Source organism: Gossypium arboreum, chromosome 8 (genome assembly GCF_025698485.1).
Source record: "Gossypium arboreum isolate Shixiya-1 chromosome 8, ASM2569848v2, whole genome shotgun sequence".
Taxonomy (NCBI): domain Eukaryota; kingdom Viridiplantae; phylum Streptophyta; class Magnoliopsida; order Malvales; family Malvaceae; genus Gossypium; species Gossypium arboreum.
The window spans coordinates 124,472,402-124,493,011 of record NC_069077.1 but is presented as its reverse complement, the minus strand read 5'-3'; the positions used below and the strand labels follow the sequence as shown (position 1 = coordinate 124,493,011).

General features: G+C 32.1%; 3 protein-coding genes across 3 annotated transcripts; 2 read left to right on the top strand and 1 right to left on the bottom strand.

The window, feature by feature from the left end:
* Nucleotides 1-2,276: 2,276 nt before the first annotated feature.
* LOC108458077 (U1 small nuclear ribonucleoprotein A-like) lies at nucleotides 2,277-4,938 on the bottom strand. The gene is made up of 5 exons (XM_017757318.2): nucleotides 4,624-4,938; nucleotides 4,363-4,535; nucleotides 3,917-4,010; nucleotides 3,272-3,363; nucleotides 2,277-2,769 (listed from the first exon to the last, which is right to left on the bottom strand). The coding sequence occupies exons 1-5, from the start codon at nucleotides 4,706-4,708 to the stop codon at nucleotides 2,482-2,484; spliced, it is 732 nt and encodes a 243-aa protein (XP_017612807.1). The 5' UTR covers nucleotides 4,709-4,938; the 3' UTR covers nucleotides 2,277-2,481.
* Nucleotides 4,939-11,432: 6,494 nt separating this feature from the next.
* On the top strand, nucleotides 11,433-12,202 carry LOC108461007 (protein SENESCENCE-ASSOCIATED GENE 21, mitochondrial-like). Its single transcript, XM_017760759.2, has 2 exons — nucleotides 11,433-11,695; nucleotides 11,787-12,202. The coding sequence occupies exons 1-2, from the start codon at nucleotides 11,622-11,624 to the stop codon at nucleotides 12,013-12,015; spliced, it is 303 nt and encodes a 100-aa protein (XP_017616248.1). The 5' UTR covers nucleotides 11,433-11,621; the 3' UTR covers nucleotides 12,016-12,202.
* Nucleotides 12,203-13,993: 1,791 nt separating this feature from the next.
* On the top strand, nucleotides 13,994-14,759 carry LOC108461008 (protein SENESCENCE-ASSOCIATED GENE 21, mitochondrial-like). Its single transcript, XM_017760760.2, has 2 exons — nucleotides 13,994-14,301; nucleotides 14,415-14,759. The coding sequence occupies exons 1-2, from the start codon at nucleotides 14,228-14,230 to the stop codon at nucleotides 14,641-14,643; spliced, it is 303 nt and encodes a 100-aa protein (XP_017616249.1). The 5' UTR covers nucleotides 13,994-14,227; the 3' UTR covers nucleotides 14,644-14,759.
* The last annotated feature ends 5,851 nt before the right edge of the window (nucleotides 14,760-20,610 follow it).

Here is a 20,610-nt window from a genome sequence, read left to right as displayed (position 1 = left end):
ATTTAATTCTAACAAAAAAATTGACTTCATCTTTGGGGTTGCAACTAGACTAAACAATATTTTTAGGCATTTAATTTTCTTCAAAAGTTATAATTCTAATCATTACTATCATAATCAATTACTATCATGCATAAATAAAACTATAATCAATTAATATATTTTTAAAAATATTTTTTTATCAACAAAGTGATCCTAAGAAATAGAGAATAATGATGTTATTCCACAACTTATTATAAGTGAACCAGCGAAATTATAAAAGAAGTAAGGACGAAAAACCCATGGTGGAGAAGGGGAGCACGTGCAAAGTGAAAGATAAGGAGAAACTACACTTTTGCACGTGCCCTGCTTCTCCAACAAGGAGCTACTCATCTACTAAAATGTTTTCAATGAATATGAGATGAATGAGGAAACTATGAAGCATTTATAAGTGCAACAGAGAGAGAAAATGATGGGCATGGCAATGGGTTGGGGAAGATAAGGGGATAGCAATATTGAGTGAAAGTGAGAAATTGAAGAGTGTTGGTTGGGGGAGTAGTGGAGGAAATTAAAACAAAACCTAGATGTAGGTAGTAAGAAAAGAAAGGGAAAAAAGCCATGCCATATGCCATGCAATCATGGTGGAATCGTACGCAAAGCAAAGAAATTTCAAAGCAAAGATGTGTATGTAGCGAAGATCAAGCGGGTGTTGTCGACCTTATTTAAATAAAGCTAGTCATTCCTCCACTACCGGTCCCAATCACTTTGCAGGATCCAAGGCACAGGTACTCTAACACCTATCCATCCCCATTCCCACCCATACTAGTACTACCCTAACATTGCTAGCCTTTGGCTTTGCCACCAAGAATCTCGTCCCGCCACCACGTATCCACCTCTTTTTCTGGGCCTAGGGGTATTACCATTTACCAACCCCCTTCCTTTTATTTTTTCTTTCAAATGTTGATTTTATCCTTGATGAAGAACCTCTGGGTGCGAAAAGCACAAGGGAACAATGCAGGAGAGCACGTAGGCTTTGCGTGCTGCCGTGTTGGATGCAAACGTCCAAGCCTTTGAGTACGGTGAAATTTGATTCGGGTGACTAATATTCGATGCCCTAACTATGTAATTTTTGGTCAAACTCTGCCATTGATAATTATACTTTTGGAAAATTTGATATTTAATCCATGTACTTTGATTTCTAAAAGTTTAGTCTGTACTTTTAATTCTAAAATCAAGTATAACTATTAACATTATTAACTTTTTTTGTTAAATTTTTAGTATAACATTTTAAAATATAAAAATTAGTTAGTTGGTAGCCATGTAATTAAAAAATAACATTATAATTTACTTGAATTTAACCTCAAGAACTTAACAGTTACACAAGCTTATGGCATATGTTAACCTAATTTTTTAACTTTTTTATATATAAAGATTTTTTATTAACATATGAATATAGACTCTTTTTACATGAATATAAAAAATAGTTTAAGTGTTAATTGAACTAAACATTTTCAAATTATAACCTTCGTTTAAAATTGGTTGATTCTTAAACTATGTGTGTCATATCAATAAGGTCTTATTATTAAAACCATTAAATAACATGTCAATTTTTATGTGACATAATTTAAAATACAAATTCTAAAGAAAAGTAAAACATTTTAAAAGTTAAAACCAAAAATAAAATAAAATCAAAAAAAAGAAAAAGAGTGAACAATAAAATTTTTATAAAAGATTCAAAAACTTCAAAACTAAGATATTGACAACATTCATTGTTACAATGCTAAGTTTTCTTTAATATTTTATTTTAAATTATGGCACATAAATTTTAACATCTCATTTAACAATTAAATTAATAATTTTAGTAATAGAAAGACTTTATTAATAAACCTAAGGAACGTAAAAAATAATCATTGGACTCATTCCGTGGACACATTGAAAAACCAAAAAACATATAGCTTCAATAGTTTGGAGATGTAATTTAAATATTTTAAATTTTAAAAATCAAAATTTATAATTTGAGGATGCAATTAATTCTTCATATATTAATGAAATAGATAATAGTAAGAGAAAAGACTGCTTTCTTTCATAGACAGAGAAGGGGGGCTCGCTAGGTTGATAATGCTATGCTTCCCTATTATATAAAGTAGACATCACCTCACCAGCTTCAGACTCCGGTTGGTTGGGCACCTTGTCGGCCCAATTGCACCGTGGGTTCGCATTTGGGTCCAAATTTCACTAAGGGGGGATATCTGGTTAACCACTGGATCCCAGAGTGAAGCAACCCAAAAACCTACCATATCTTTGAAGATGAACTAACAGATTATAAATAGATAAGCATCAATAAACATTTGAACTATAATCTACAACACAGCTCTGAAGATCTAGTTAAAAAAGAATATATCACAAAACAGCTATTAGATTTGATTTCAGCTAATCTACCACCCATACACAAGGTCTAGTTGCCGTGTGGGTAGGAACGGGAAAGAACTCTTTTGGTCTTTCAATCTACTTCTTTGCATAAGTAATCAGCATCTGGTTTTGCTGTATCTTGAAACCTTGTAGTGCCTGCATTGCAACCGTTGATTGCATCTCGTTTTCATACTCCACAAAGGCAATACCTGGTTTTGCTTCCACCATTCGAACGTCCTTCAAACCAGGGTATTGGTTGAAGAGCATTTGCAGCATCATCGCGGTTGCATCATGAGGAAGATTCTGAACAAATAGAATGTTATTTGGTGGTGCAGGTGCTTCTGGAACTATAGGTCTAGCACCCAGGTAGGGTATTTGTGATAGCTGCAGCAAATGGTGAGGAACATATAAATGTTCAACCTTCTTCTTCAGGAGAATTATGTAATAATATTATTGTTCAAGGAAAGCCATCAAGTAAAGGACCATTTTTCATTCAATTAAAATTCTGTAGTATCCAATCTCAAACATCCAAGTTGGCCACCACGAGTCTCATAATACTGAATGGCCAGGTTCAATTAGCATTCAATATCCATGAAAGCAAACAAATATGCAACTTCAACACCATAAAGCATAAAATAAAGTACCATGTAGATCATATAAAAACAACTCTCTCCAACCCTTTCGACCAGCAGGAAGTTTGCAACAACTGAATTTCAGCAGCTCTGAAGTTATAAATGTTGCAAAGGCTAAAAAATATAACCTTCCGAGCAGTACATATCAAGGATATGGTTGCAATACTAAACAAGTTTAATTTCAACTGGATAGCATAGATTGAGCAAAAACATTTTAAATCACATACTAAGGTACTATATTTCATATAACTTACAGGAGGTGTTGCACCGTAAGCACCCGCATAAGATGGATTCAAACCTGCTGCAGCTTGATTAGGATCAAGTTGTTCTTTCCGTTTTTTCCCTCCTACATTTAGACAAGATACAAATCTCTACAGAAGTGAAAGAAAGAGCACTACACAAAAAGTTAAAACTGTATGTCACAGATCAGAACTATCAACAAGTTAAAGAAATAGGGGTTATAAACAGGCTTAATCTGAAAAAACAGTACATTTCAGTGCTGAGTTTTACTTCCCCATCAACACCTTAATGTGCACCAAAGGTAACAATGCCGGCAAAACTAATGACTTAATTGGTGGGGCAAAAGAAAATAACAGTCAGAAGAGGAAGGAGCTGAAGGAGGGAGATTTATTTTGACATTAAGGCAATTTATAATGCATCTAAATGGGCATGTCAAATTGATCAGCAACATCTCAATAGTAAGACATGCAAAATTAGAAGGCAGGTCTAAAAAACTCAAGGCTATAAATCCAAGTAGAAGTAAAGAATCTATTATTAACAACATTTGTAGCAATACTAATTGCATGCACATACATAGACAATGGCATGCAACAACACCGATATTACTTGCTCAATTGTTAGCGTTTCTAACCAAAGGTGAAAGAAAAAGTGGAAAGTACCCTTTTCGTCATGCCTCTTTCGCTTCTCTCGGGGGACAAAAGAGCCATCTGCTTTTGCTATTATGTCAGATTTAGTCTTTGCATATTGTATTCTCTGCAAATAATTGCACATTACATACATTATTCACAGTAGCAAAGGTTTTAATGCTTTATGGAAGCAGAGAACACAGTTAACATGAATCACCGGAATACAAAGAAAATCCACTTAGGTGTCCATAAATACTTCATATACTTCTGATTTTTTATTTTATTTTTACTTTCGACATAGTAAAAGAAACCCAGTCATTTGATGCATTTTCCACTAACAACAAAAGGCTAACAAACCAATATAGTCAAATATAAAAGAAGAATCTGAACAAAGAAATCAATTGAAAACCCAGAAGAAACAAAATTGTCGAATATGCAGAGGTAGAAAAAATTCGAAAAAAAAAAAATACTGCGTATACCATTTCCTTGTCGTAAAAAGGAAAGCCCTGCATTCGCCCAAGAGCATTGGTAGCGGAGGTAACATCCTCGAAAATAACCCAAGCTTGACCTTTATGTTTCAGAGTTTTAAATGCTAACACATCCAATATCTTCCCAAATTGTGAAAAGACTGCGTGCAACGATTTCTTCAACTCTGCAAACATCATTCAAGGAAAAAAAAAGTAAGAAGAAAAAATCAATGTAAATCCATTTTAATTTGAATAAAGAATTGAAATAAGTACGGTCGATTTTGATCTTCTCGTTGAGATTGTTGATGTATAATGTCATATTGGGAGGAATTTCTTCATCCTGACTAATCTCCGCCATGTTTCCCCCTGGCTCAAGCTCTAACCACAATCAAGCAGCAATGAATGAGTGAGACGAGCAAAATGGAGGTTTAACTTGGGTTTTTTTTTTTTAGGGTCAAACTGCCCTAATCGGTTGCAGAAGAGTTGACAGGGAAGATCCGGAAAGGTTGAGATAAGATTGGGCTGAGATGGATCACTTTTCCTCGATTAGGGCCAATGGCCATGCTCTTTGGGTATTTGGGCAGGGTTCGCTTTGACAGTAACCATTAAAATGATAGATACGAGAATCATCTACTAATCTCTAAGATTAAGATACCAACATAATAAGCATGTCCAAGTCTCATCCCAAATTAGGATCCACAAATCTCTGTAGGAATAAGTCTGGAAAGTCAATTTTTTGAGTAATTTCATAGATTTTACATCAATTCATTATCAAATCAAAAGCTTTATTTTTTCCTTTCAAGCTAAATGATTTTTTATTCTAATATTTAATTAATTTTTAAAAAAGTATGCTATTATTTGCAATGATTCGTTAAAAATAACGTTTTTAATTTAAATTATTGAGTATAATTAAAATGCATTAATTTATTGATTCAAATATCACGATGAAAAATTTTCAAATGATAATTAAAATATTTTAAATAAATGTCACGTATAATATAATTTTATTATATGTAATTAATGTAAAGTAATATTTTTTTCAAATTAGTAACTAATTAACTTTGATGTTTTAACAAGTAATTATTCTATTTGATATCAATAAAATATAAATTTAGAAATAAGATAAAAGGTGAGAAGTTTCGTAATCAAACTCGTGTTTATATGTGTAAGTTTGTTGGCCCTAAAATCTTGATTGTTGGGGATACTTCTAGGCAAGATTACCAAATATTGATAGGTAGTTGTTAGGTCAAGTGTTCTCTGATTAGCTGCTAAATAAGTTGAATGCCTTGGTCTAATAAATATTGGATCATGCTTAACTTATAATATGATATAACAATGTGAAAAATAATTAATTTGATATATTAATACTACAAAACAAAATTAAATATGGTAAAAGGATTATAGAGGTAGTGGATATCAATAAAAATAAAGATAAATTTGGATATTCATGTAAGAATAGTGGACTAAAGTGGATAAGACAATTATCAATACGTCATTCAATTGCAATCTCTATTCAAGTGTTTTGAGATTTTGATAAAATGGATTAAATTTGGGTAAGGCAAAGTGGAGTAGCTGGCAACATTATGATTTTTTTTTATTGAGTTGGTGTTATTCATTAATAAAATTTAATTTAGTTAGAGAATTATTTAAAAAATTATCTTATTTCCAAAGTAAATTATATGATTGTGAGAGTATTTTTGTCTTTTATATAAATCAATAAAAATTATCCATAATGATATTTGAACTATGGACACTATACATATAAAACTTTTTCATTTACCATTTGAACTGAAATAATTTTTAATTTTTATTTGAAACTTTAATAAGTGTGTTTAGTACCAATAAAGGCTCATTTCCGAAATTATTTACAGAAATGGGCTATTTTTAAAAATAGTAACGGGTATGGACCGAAAAATACAAAAATACGTTGACATGGACGCATTTTTAGGAGATAACCCAGAAAAACGCTTCCACGTCAGCGCTTTTTTCCTTGTGTCAAGCACAAGCGCTTTGACGTGGACGCGCTTTTGGCCGTGTAATCCTCAGTGGGTTATTTGCTAATTAGGGCCTAAGTTTAAGGTTCTTGAGTTTGATTAGGGTTTAGGAATTTTTAAATTAAAGTATTAGGTTTTTAATTGTTTAGGGTTTTAGGGTTTAATTTTTTTAATTGCTAAGTATTGTTCTAGAAAAAATAATTTTAACAAGATGGGTTCTGAAAAAATAAATTTGACGTGATGTGTTTTGAAAAAATTATTTTAATAAGATGGATTTTGTTTTTATTTTTGAAAAAATGCTTTAAGTAGGATGAATGGTTAGTAATAGTATAGAAAAAGCTTCCAGCTGGACGCTTTTTTTGTACTTATGATTCTGAAAAAATATTTTTGAGAAGATGGTTCTGAAAAAATATCCCGGGATTCCCGGAAAATCTAATAGTGGGGTTGAAAAACAAAATTAACCCTTACCATTTTCATTTGGTCAGCGGAGATATGTTTATCATCGAGACGAATTAATTACTAGGTTATTGCTAACACGATCAAATTTCTTAGAAATTATAAAAATAATAACAAATCAGACAAAAATTAAAAATTTAAAAGCTTTGAGAGCTTTTTTGAGAAATTTAGAGAGAAATTTGGAAGAATAATAGAATTTGGTGCGAAAAATGAGTTGTGGGTTTATACTTTCTTTTCCTGACCGTTGGAGGCCCAATGGTCTGATTTTTAAAAAGTCGTTGTAGGTGGTCGTTGTGGGGAAACACGGCTAAAAACACGTCAACGTTAAAGTGCTTTTGCCTAACACAAGGAAAAAAGCGTTGGCGTGGAAGCGTTTTTCTGAATTATCCCTTGAAAACGAGTCTATGTTAGCGCATTTTTGGGTTTTTGGCCCATATTCGTTATTACTTTTAGAAACAACCCATTTCCTTAAATAATTTCATAAATGAACTTTTATTGGTACTAAACCCTTAATAAGTAGATATGTGTTTTAAATTTTTGTATATGAATAATGTCGTTAATTGAGTTAATGTCACAAATGAATATGACGCTAGCTCAGGATTGATGACAAATTAATGATAAACAATTATATTCATTTAGTATTATTAATTTGATGTGTTTTTGCATTTCAATTTTGTTTTACTCACAATTTAATCTAATTTGTAAAATTTTAATAATATATATATTTCATATGTTATTATTAATTAATTCTAAATTATATTTTTATTATCTATTATAAAATATTTTAAACACATATTTATATTCCAAATATATAATTTATATAAAATCTTTTGAATAAATTTACAAGTCAATTATTATTTAATACAACTGTAATCACAATCACAATCATTTAGATAGATATTATGCTGACGAGTGTAATAGAAAAGTATATAAAACCAATTCAAAGCCAACCCAACTAAGTGCCGACCCCGTCTCTTGCGAACAACACGAGGTCTCACTGTTTCATTGGCCTTAAATAAAACAAAAAATGTTATCACAAGATTACGTTACCCAACAATTTTTGGGGGCCAAAGCAAAGTACCCTATTTGACAAAAGGAGCCCCCTTTTTAATGGTTTATGTAGCTTTTTAGCCATTTGTTCATAGGAAACTAATTTCCCTCACCAACAACATCATACCCTTTGTTTTTAAATTTAATTTAACTTTGACTATGTAATTATATCACTAATTTGAAAATCAGATAAGGTTTAGGTCGCTCACTCACAACTCGAAAGTTCGCAAGGAGAGCTCATAGTCTCAACTCGTACATGTCACGGGATGCTCGTAAAGGGAGCTTGCTGTCTCAGCTCACATATACTCAAAGAGTTAACATATGAGGGCCACGAAGTCCAATAAGCAGCCTAAAACAATACACGTCGTACATACATAAAATCTACTAAAAACGTCAATTCCATAAATAATAACCATATATATAAAAATCCGATTACCTCCTTTAATTGAGGCACAACAAAAAACTACTCTAACAACTTTCATAATTTAAAATACTTTTATTCGTTTCATTAGTCTTTGGGCACGTATGTTGACATTTTGAAGAAGATAGGAAAAGTACATAAGTTGACTATTATTTTCTTTTAAATGTTGTATATTGCCTTGTACACATTTTGGCATACCCATAGCATATAATGGCACCATATATGATTCTAGAAAATGTATGCCAAGATTTTAACTTTTCGAGTCAATTATTATATTCAGTAATAATTTTTAGATAAATTATATTTAAAATTATTAAATTATTAGTAAATTTACGTTTTAGTCACTCAATTTTAAAAATTAGAAAATAATCATTGAATTATTTAAAATTTTAATTCAAATTATTAGACTGTTAAAATAGATGTTGTATAGTTTTTTCTATTCGTACTATTTGTACCAATCGAAAGCTCTTTTTACTCTTTTCATTTGCGGTTCAATTTTTTCATGAAATAATTTTAAACACCACGAATATACGAACTAAAATTCAAACAGTTTTTTTCTAATCTTCAACACTAAACGTCAAAATAACTTAGATTCAAGATATGTTATTCTATTTATTGATGAGTATTGATCCACTATACTGAATGTCAAATTACCAATTGAAACTTGCTAACAAAACTTTAAAAAAAAAACTTAATAGTCTACTAATTTAAATAAAAAATTTTAAATAATTTAATAAATTATTTATAATTTTTAAAGATAATTATTAAAATATAAATTTATTAATAATTTAATCAACATAAAAATCGAACTCTTTCTATTTTATTTAAAAAAAAGTGAGGTTTGTGCTTGGGAGTTGGGACACCAAGCCATATATTCATGCATAGCCTAACATGTTGCGTTTTAATTTATTATACCGAGCGCCGCTGCTCCGAATATTTTATTTAAATTAATAAACTTAAAATCTTACCCCTTTTTGTGATTTGAAACATTAATTAGAAGCTATTTAGTATTTCGAAGAACTCTTTCTTTTCTTTTCTTTTTTTTTTTAATTTAGCACCTTAATTTAGAAAAAAAATCCTGAAAATAGAGAAAGAGGAAAAAAAAAAAAAGTAGATAAATGATGAGCAGGTAACCACTTGCAATTTAAAAACAACAAATTGAGAAATACAGAGGCAGAGAGCTAAAGAGGAGAGGCATCACGGGAAATTGATCGGAAAGGGAGAAAGCAGATATGATTCTTTCAACATCACCCTATATTTGTATGCCCAAAGCTAAACACTCCAGCCTGTGACCATTATCTTAAGGCGGATGCTAGTCGCTACTATTTTTTTCTTAATTATTATTTTAGAATACCACTGACAAAGTTAAATCTATAATATTACTTTACTAATTTAAATATTAAAATTTTAAAAAATTGTTTAAAGGTTTGTTGATACAAAGGTGAGGTTAGAATAATTTGTGATAGTTCATTTTAGAATTGTAAGTGGTTGTATCAGAATTTAAGTTAAATATAAAAGTTTGAAAAGAGAAGAAGAAGATAATTGAGAGTAAAAATGTTTTATAAAGAGGTGTTATCGGTCTTTCTTATGTTTTACGTGTTTATATATTAATTTTTTACTCTAGAGAATTTAGTGGATTTACCAACATCCTTTCTTCATATTAAAATAAGAAATAAATTTGATGTATAAGCAACATGTAATTCTCACGAAATTATAAGCAGGTGAGGTTGAGAGGGAAGAGAGTTTTGGTCTCACAGGTGGCCTTAGCTCTTAACTATGAAATTGATAGGGTGGGAGGTAAGGTTGAATGAAGCATGATTAGGAGACTATTAATAAACAATGGAAGTTAGGTCTCATCATTATTATTTTAGGTAGCTAACAAAATATAAGACTTGGTAAAACAGTAGAGAATCGGAACATTGAAGACCAAGGAGCGGATTGGCGAATTGACCCTTGGAGAGGGTGGATGGTCAGTTACCTTACTTCGAGAACAAGAAGAAATTTATGCTCTCCGCCGCCTCTTTCCAACTATGGTTATTCTAAACGTGGACATTTCTGATTTGATCACAGAACCCTTATCAACGGCTACAAATCCGTCTACCAAGAGAAGACTATCGCACCCGCGTCGAATGTTCCTCGTTGAACCCCCCCCCCATCAGATGCTTTGATATTGATCGAAGAAAAGTCCGCCGCACTCAAATATCATACGCTCAACCGTCGCATCATGAACCCCTCCACGCTATAAATTTTGACCCTTGGCTAAATATGGGTCAATGAAGGGCTAACTAATCTCGTACTTCTCCATTATTGTAACTACAAAACATTTCCGCCCTCCTCTAATTATTAGTATAATAATACAAAAAAATTATTATTTAATATATATTACGATAATTAGATATATATAATAATTAATTTAAATTTAAATTTAAATTTAAAATAGAATGATGAATAAAAATTCTATTATAAAATATTTTCTTAAAAATAAACAAAAATATTTCTTTTTTTTTTGTCAAAGATAATTGAGGTAGCCAATTGAATTTTAATTAGATTGATATGGGAATTGTTATCGATGTGGATTCAAGTGTGCTAAAATATATTATCCTCCTATTTATGAGTTGAAGAGAAGTTATGAGTAGTTTTAGACTTGTGTAAAAAAACAATCAAAACCTTTTACCAAACATAGCATTAAATCATATAAGTTCCTTTGTACGGTAATAATTAAATTTATTCGTGCCATTTAATTCTTTTTTTTTAGTGAATTACAATAATAAGGTAAAGTTCGAACAGTAAACATGATTAACACGACTCGAATCTAGACCACACTTGAGTAAATGAATATCTTTGACTAAATATCTTTGACTATCCGACGATCATGATTCTAATTTAATTCTATTATATGACCATTGAAACTGACGATTTAATGTTACGTTTACTAAAATATCCATTTATATTTGTATTTGCACTTGTATTATATTCCCCACCGTTTAAACAAATATTAATTCAAAAAATATTTTTCAAAAAAATTGCAAAAAAAAGGAAGACTAGGCTTAAAATTGCCAGGTGGCACGAATAGAGAGGACCATTGTTGGCTTGTGGACGGCGTCTTCGTTTATGTTTTATCGCGGCCATCACAAGGGTCTCTCTGGCACTTTTTCTCGTCTATATAAACTCAAGCAGAGTCGCTCTTAGAACCCATCTTCATAGCATTTTCTAGAGAGAAAGAGAGAGTTTCTTATTAGCTGCTGCGGAAGGTTTATTTTCTTTACCAAAGAATAAAAGCTTTTTCTGCAGTAGCGTTCAAGTTTTTACCAATCCAAAATTTCAATTTAAAGAAAAAGGAGAAAACAGAAATGGCTCTCTCTTTCTCAAACGCTAAACTTTTCTCTACTTTCGTTGTCGATGGAATCTCTAACGTTATCTCCAGGTACCCATTAGTTCTATTTTTCTTTTCATCTCCATTTCTCTGTTTTTTTTTTCTTTCTTCAAGTCTAATGATATATCGTTTTATTGTTTAGACGAGGATATGCGGCGGCGTCACAAGGAATTGTGTCGAGTGGAATAATAGGAGGAGCAGGAAGGAGCGCTGCTGCTGTAGTCAAGAAAACAGGGGAAGAGATGTCTGGTGGAGCTAAAGAGAAGGTTTCATGGGTTCCCGACCCGGTTACCGGATGCTACAGACCCGAGAACTGTGCCAACGAGATCGACGTGGCGGAGCTCAGAGCCACCCTCTTGAAGAAGCAGTAAAAAAAAAAAAACAAACAAACAAACTAGTCTCTGTATTTAGCTCAACAAAGCTAACCTGCTTGCTTGCTCCTCCGTCCTTTGTGTAATACTTAATTCTTGATTTCTCATATGCGAATCAAGAAATTTGTACTAGGAGTTTCAATTGATCTTAATCAAATGCTTGTTTTTACTTGCATTTTCTTAATAATTATTTGTGGTGTTGCTATGTTTAAACGTGATTATATGGAAACATTGATTAGTAAGGACACATATTAGAAGAGAAAGTGAAAGACAATTGTTTGAAAGTATGAAAGCGTAATTTGCTTCACAACTTGCCGAGGTGATCCGTTTGTAGAGCATGAGTAAATTATGAGAAGTAACCCATGATTACAAAGTAAAAATAAAAATAAAAAATGTATAAAATTCGCGATTCAATGAATATTTAAACACTACTTAAAAAGAAAGACGGTGGAATGTAATTGTTATAAAGTAGGGTTTCTCTTTTTACATGAAATCCTGTTTTAGATTCGTTTGTGGGAAAGAATGCTGCTAATCCAATTAATTAATGGTTGATTTTGTCCAAATAAATCAATAATACTTGAAGATTTTACTTTAATACAATAAACAAAAGCAGAGGTTGTCATGTTAACACAAAGCGTGAAGAAACATTAAACCCAACATTAGGTTTCAATTTGGCTGGCTGCTTATTATACTAATTAGCTAATTACAGTATGACACTTTAAACGGTTAAATAATTAAAAAATAAGAACAAAATTCTTAAACGATCCGTTTAATTATTAACTTACATAAATCTAGTGGTTGAGATTGATTGATGATGCTTTATAAGTGTCTTGAAATTCTTTTATATATTGGGTGGGCCTTCAAAGGCTTTTAAAATAGAGTGATGGAAGCAAAGAGGCGGTGAATTCACTGAAACTGTCCGACTCCCAAGACATTGAGAAGGTGTCATGTCTCGAAGCAACCCCAGTTATTTGTGGCGTTGCACTAGCCAATAATTTAGGGAAAATAAATAATATAGGACGTCCAAATGACCGATGGATTTCAAGAAGATTTTGTTTGAAATGGAGGGTTTCTTTTGGGAAAGTGGATGAAGACCAAACTTATGATCAACAGGATTAGTAAAAATTTAAATTGAAATAAAACGGGATAAAATAAGAATAAATATATTATAGTTATTTTCGGATTATACAATATTTAGGATGGAGTGTCAAATAAGAAAATTTAATTAGTTAGTAACCCCTCTCAACTATTTAAGTAAATGGGAAATTATAATTTTGGCCTCCATCTAAGCATTAATAATATTAATCTAAGCTTTTTCTGATCAAAACATAACGTGCTAACCGATGCATGACTATTCTTAGAATAATGATGTAAATTGGATTTGTATGGGATTTTGAGGAACTCAATTTGGTTTGGAGTTGAAAGGTCCTTAAATTGAGAATGAATCTGAACTGCCGTGTTTTCTCATTTATTTGTTCAAAGAATTAAGTGCTTTTCAGTTTGGCAAACATGAATCATCACCCATATAAAGTCAAAAAAAGGTCCACATCAGTAACCAGAAATTTCACAATTTCCTACCAGCTATACACATCTAATGGCAACAGAGCTGTAGGTAGTGAGATCAAAGAGAGATTCATGACTGGACAGCTGCAAATTGTTTCAAGTGGGAATGATGCAGCACAAGTTGTAAAATATCAATTTATCTGTTGCATCCCCATTGGTTCTTTCAGCATGGGCAAAGGTAATTTCTCAAATGGATGATATCATTTGATTGAAGAAAATGTCCGCAAATCCCCACGCCATAAAATTTGACCCAAATGAACCCTCAATCATTGTAAAGCCAAAATAGAATTAAAATGAATTGCCAGGTGGCAGCAAAAAGGAGGACCATTACTTGCGTGTTGACGGCGTCTTTGTTTTCGTTTTTGTTTCCTCGCGCCTTCTCACGCGTCTCCCTCTTACTTTTTCTTGGCTATATAAACCCCAACCAGAGCCACTGTTAGAACCCCTCTTCATAACATTTTCTAGAGAGATAGCGAGAGTTTCTTCTTCTTCTTCTTCTTCTTCTTCTTCTTCTTCTTCGCTCCTGTAGAAAGTTTATTTGCTCTTCAACAATAAAAAAATAAAAAAAGCTTTCCTACAGCAGCGCTCAAGTTTTTATCAATCCAGAGTTTGAATTTGAATTGAACAAATCAATATTAAGATAAGAGAAATGGCTCGCTCTCTCTCCAACGCTAAGCTTTTCTCTACTTTTGTTGTCGATGGAATCTCTAACGTTATCTCCAGGTATCCATTAGTTCTTTTTTATTTCTTTCCATGGCTCTGTTTTTTTTTTTTTACGTGTATATATAATGAAGTGACAAACGAATAAAGATTTGATGATGTTTATTTTTGTTTAGACGAGGATATGCGGCGGCATCACAAGGAATTGTGTCGAGTGGAATAAGAGGAGGAGCGGGAAGGAGCGCTGCTACGGTGGCCAAGAAAACAGGGGAAGAGATGTCTCGCGGAGCTAAAGAGAAGGTTTCGTGGGTTCCCGACCCTGTTACCGGATGCTACAGACCCGAGAACTGTCCCAATGAGATCGACGTGGCCGAGCTCAGATCCATGCTCTTGAAGAAGCACTAAATAAACAGGGGTGACCTGGTTGCTTGCTCCTCTTTTCTTTTGGTCGACGAAATAGATTTTAAGATTTGATGATGTAATATTAATAATAAATAGTAGTACTTAACATTTTTAATCAATTTTGTTTACTTGCTAATCCATATGTCTAAATATTATTACTTTATTAGTAATATCTAAGAATATTATATTAATTAATAACAAAGTAAAAATATAAAATATTAAATATTCATCATATTTAATAAGTTTGATAAAGTGGAAATATCAAAGCATTCTATACTACAAAAGGGGAAAAAGAATAGATAAATATATAAATTCTCATTAATTATTCCTATTTTTACCATTTATTCTCACTCTCATTTTACTTTTATATATAATTTAATATGCTTTAATTTTTAATTATATTTTATAAGAGTATACTCCATTCATTTGTCTATAGATGTATTTTAAATGTTTCGATATCATTAAAATTAAAAATATTAACAAAAGTTTTCTTTAAAAAAAACATACCTTACAAACAATATACCTTACAAACAATGATAATAGTACAATTTAGTTTTCACCAATTATTAGAATGACGAGGAGGATCAGAACCTTCACTTTCACTTTAAGAGCGTTATTGACTTGATTCTCGTAACCTTTGTCCAAAAAAATATCCAAAAAAAGTAACATTTTTACCTTGATTTTCATATAATTGATATGAAGGATATATTTGAGGAGAAGGATACATGAGAGGTAGAAGTGGGTGATACATTGGTGGTGAAGGATGCATTTGAGGCTGATATGACACACCATAATTAGAAAATGGTGGATAATAACCATATGGTTATGGATAACATGTGCAGGTTGAAAATATGAAGGTTGATCCGGTGGATAAAAACCTTGAGTGCTAGTAGATGAATCACTATACCCAAGGTTATTGGAACTCGATCTCCTACTAGATGAAGAACCTAAAGAAGTATGCTTTTTGCCTTTTCCTTTTGATGGAGCTCTAGGTTCACTTCTATCTCTCCTAGGTTTACGAAACATATTTCCATCAAATTCTGATCTATCACGGAAACGTTTACTAGTGGTACCAACCTCATATTCTTCTCTATACAGAATAGAAGACCTAATTTCACCTCTATCACCACTATGTCCATCATTGTCATCAATTGGACTTAAACCACCACTATTGGGTCCATCGCCACTTTGACTTGGCGTTGCACTAGAACTTGAATGAGACCAATTTTGTTGTTGAGATTGATCAACATTCATTTCATCATTAGAGGTATCCACAAGCAACACACCGGCATTTTCACCATTTAACAATGGATTCTCTTTCTCTTAAAGCCATTCCGATAGTGGATCAACATCTTCAAAGATATGATCAAGGTTGATAGGATTAAAACTAGCGTTTATATCATCAATGCTCATTCTTTTTTGATGCCTTATCTAAAGCCTCATATTATAGTAGGTAAACACTAGTTTCTCAAGTTTTTTATACTTCAACTTATTTCTTGCCTTGGTGTGAATATAACTAAATGTGCTCCAATTTCATTCGCAATTTAATGCAAAGGTTGTTTGAATAAACACTTTAATTGCTAATCTTTGTAACTTAGGAACACATGTGCCATATATTATCCACCACTCAGTTGCATAATATTATTTAAATTTCAAAATAACTTTAAAATGTATAATATAATTAAATAATATAAATTAAATTAAATTAAATAATTTAATAAAGTATTTACCCGGATTTATTTGCTTCCAAGCTTTTTGTATTTGTGGAGTACCGAATATCTCGTGTTTATCTTTGAATAGTAACAGCTACATAAATAAAAGATACAGTAAAAATGGAAAAATAATTCCATTCCAAATTATGTAACTAAGTTACAAACAATAGTACCTGAATCTAACCTTATTAACCATTTTGACTTGAGTATCATAAGATGGTTCTAATCTTTCAATTATTGATCTTGTACCTTCTAATGTTTCTATTAGTACATTCTTAAAATGCTCCACCCCAAATTGAAATTGAGGATTGAGAAAATAATCTAAGCATAATTTATAAGAATATCATCAAATAATAATCTAAAGCTGAAAATAATAAAATATAAAAAATAGTTTTTAATTAAATAAAACATTTTATCTTACCAGCTAAATGCAGGTCAGAATGCATAAAATTCCATTTATTGTCAATAATCTTTTCGTACTCGATGAAATATCACCAATCTTATTGAATTGCTCATTTAGCTCTATCAACAGCCTCATAAATAAATCTCATTGTTGGTTTTTTTATCACCATCCACAAGTCTCAATACTTTTACAAGGGGCTCGTAAACTTTTATAAGGTCATTGGATTTTTTCCAAAAATCTTTTCGCAAAATAATTTTTTTGGCTTCATAAGCAAGCCTTGACTTTTGCAATCCCCATTTTGATTATTTAAATTCCTATATATTCATAATTTTTTTTAAAGTAATATAATTTAAATTATTTGGAACTAATAAAATCATTAAATAATACTATATTTAAGTAATTTTATTAACTAATTATAAAATACAGACATATGAATTAAACATTTCTCTCAAACCTTACTTTTGCCTTGTTATCTCTTCAAGTTAAATGAAATGAGTTGCACATAGAGTAAGAGTGGGTTGAAGTATTTGCTTCCCTTGAGTATGCTTCTTCATCAAATCAACAGTCCAAATGTGATTGTATATAGAGTAAGTCACTTTCTTAGCCTCATCTAACATTTTTGCTACACCAGACTTGTAACATACCTAACCCTTATCCGTCACCAGAACAAGGTTATGGAGTATTACCGAACTTTACAGATTAGCAAATATTTCATTATCTTTATTATACAAATTAAGAATCAATCATAAAACTTTAATATTTTCCCTTAGATGGGCCTTCGAGGTCTAGTATACACTTTAGAAGTGGATAGGGACTAAATCGAACAGTAAAGAAAATTTTCCCAAAATCTCAAAATTTTTCTTGAGAGCAGGGGACACACACCCGTATGGCCAGTCGTGTGAGGAGACACACCCGTGTCTTAGGTTGTGTGGGCATTCGATATGAGATACATGACCATGTCTTAGCCCGTGTCCTTACCCGTGTAACTCTTTGACTTGTGACACACGGCCAACCACACGCACGTGTGTTAGGCCGAGTGCAAAATGCAGGGGTCACACGGCCAAGTCACACGGCCGTGTGCTGGGCCATTTGCAAAAACCTAGGCATTCTGTTTTGAAATTTCAAGGTGCATAAGACACACGGCCAAATTACATGCCCATGTTGTAACACCCCTAACCCATATCCAATGCTGGAATAGGGTTACGAGGCATTAACGAATAATACATCACATTCACATACATTTTTACATTCATTATCAAAAACCATTCATAAACATTCACATTATCCCTTATAAAGTTATACGAGACCTTCAAACATGCTTAAGAGTGGTTCGGGACTAAACTGATCACATATAAAAATTTCTGAACACTTAGAAAAATTTTACATTCATAGATCACACGCCTGTGTAAGCAGGCCGTATGCCACACACGGCTACTAGACACACCCATGTCCTATGTTGTGTGAAAACAGAGCATACATACTGACTTGCACCACACAGCCGGAGACACGCCTGTGTGCCTTAGCTGTGGGAAAACTGAAGGGGTTACTGACTTGGGTCACACGGCCAACCACACACCCGTGTGTCTAGCCCATGTGCCCTTCGAAATGGCCACACACTCCCATATGCCAAGGCTGTGTGCCTCACATGGTCATCAGACACGCCCGTGTGTCTAAGCCGTGCTCGAAATTGACTTAAATTTGTAGGGCTACCCCAGGGGACACACGACAATTTAACATGACCATGTGTTGTACATAACTGAGTCACACGCCCGTGTCTCTGCCGTGTGGACAAAAATAGGCCATTATTAAAGCCAATTTGCCACCCTACTCTCAAGTACACAAAGCAACCAAAATAGCACCATTTCAATACATCTTTAAGTAATCAAAAACATGCCAATTCATACTCATGTCATGCCATCTATCATCAACCAATTCAACTACTTAATTCCACATTCAAAACCTATCAAATTATTATACCAAAATTCATCACATTAATATTTATTCCATAAAACACATAATTAAACTATATCAACAACTAATGCCAACTTGCCAGAATAAGCCAAAATAAAAGGCATTATATACCTTACATACTTATCACTTGACAACATATAAATCAAGCCAAATTCAACTTCATAAACAACAACATTTACAAGCCATATCTCATGACTAAATTCACAACTCAAAACATATTCAAAATGGCACTAGCCTATACATACCATATACCATACATACAAGCTTCAAAAGTACCAACAAGTTGATTCGATAGTGTGATGATGGTTCCCGATGATCCTCGATGTCTGAGCTAGCTTCAATACTCTATAAAACAAAGACAAATATCACACAGTAAGCTTCATAGCTTAGTAAGTTCGTACCAAATATATTCAACAGTTTATATAATACAAAACATCAATTATTAAACACTTAGTAGTTCTTATATGATCATTCAATTCTAATCCACCACCATTTAACATGTATATACAAATTCATCAAACTTCATACACATAGTATCAACTACCACATAGGTATTGTACATACCTGAACTTTCCTGTATTTATTTATTTCATTCTCACTTCTTTATTCAATACATTAATTCGTTTGAAAGTCTTTCAATGCTCTAAGAATTCACACACTTAGTGCATTAGTGATTAGCCGAAGCTATAACGATCTCGCACTAGTGCCATCACATTAAACCGAAGCTATCTCGGTATTGCACACTTAGTGCCTCATATAGCCAAAGCTATTCCAATTCGCACACTAAGTGCTATTCATAGCCGAAGTTATTTTGAAACGTACACTAAGTGCCAAACATAGTCGATTTATCATCGTACGCATTCGTAGTCGAATATATACAATTTATGCATTATCATATCATTAAAAACATAATTGTAACAATATTTATCACGTACGAACTTACCTTGTACTCAGAATGGACGAATCGAATCGATTATTCGATAACATTCGATTTTCCTCGATCTAAATCCAAATTCTTTCTTTCTTGATCTATATGTATTCCAAATGAACCCATTTAATCACCAATTCATTCAATTTAATCCACAAACACATATTTTTTCATTTTTACATTTTAGCCCCCTAAAGTTACACATTTATTCAATTTAGTCCCTATTTCACAAAAAACACAATTTACACAAAATTTAATTTCACCCAAGCCTAGCCGAATTTCCTAGGGGCCCCTAGCAGCCCAAAACTTTAATATATTTCACAATTTAACCCCTCAATTTACACTTTTCTCAAATAAATCCCTAATTGACATTTTTGTCAAAAATCACTCTACAAAACATGTATATCAAGCATCAAGCTTTCATTTTTCATCATCAAACATCTCAAAGCTCAAGCATTCATCAATGGAAACTTTGAAAATCATCAACACTTTCAAAAATTAAAGCATGGGCTAACTAGAACTCAAAACAATGATCACAAAAACGTAGAAATCATTAAAAACCGATTAAAATACATACCTTAATCAAAGATTTAAAGAGCCGAACCCTAAAATACTTCAATGGATGTTTTCTAAATATTCGGTTGAAGCTAGTGAAGATGACAACCGTTTTACATTTTTATTTTATTTTATTACACATAATATATAATTTACTTTATTAACCTTTAATTAAAACATTAAAAATCACATAATTCAAGGCCATTTATGTCAAATTCCACTATCAATGGTCTATTTTCAACATAAGGACCTCCCATTTAATAAGCCATGACAAATAGACACCTTTATCATATAGAATGAACTTTTGCATTTTTCGCGATTTAGTTCTTTTTATCAAATTGAGCTATTAAACGATAAAATTAGCTCACGAAATTTTCACACATATAAATTCACATACTGTA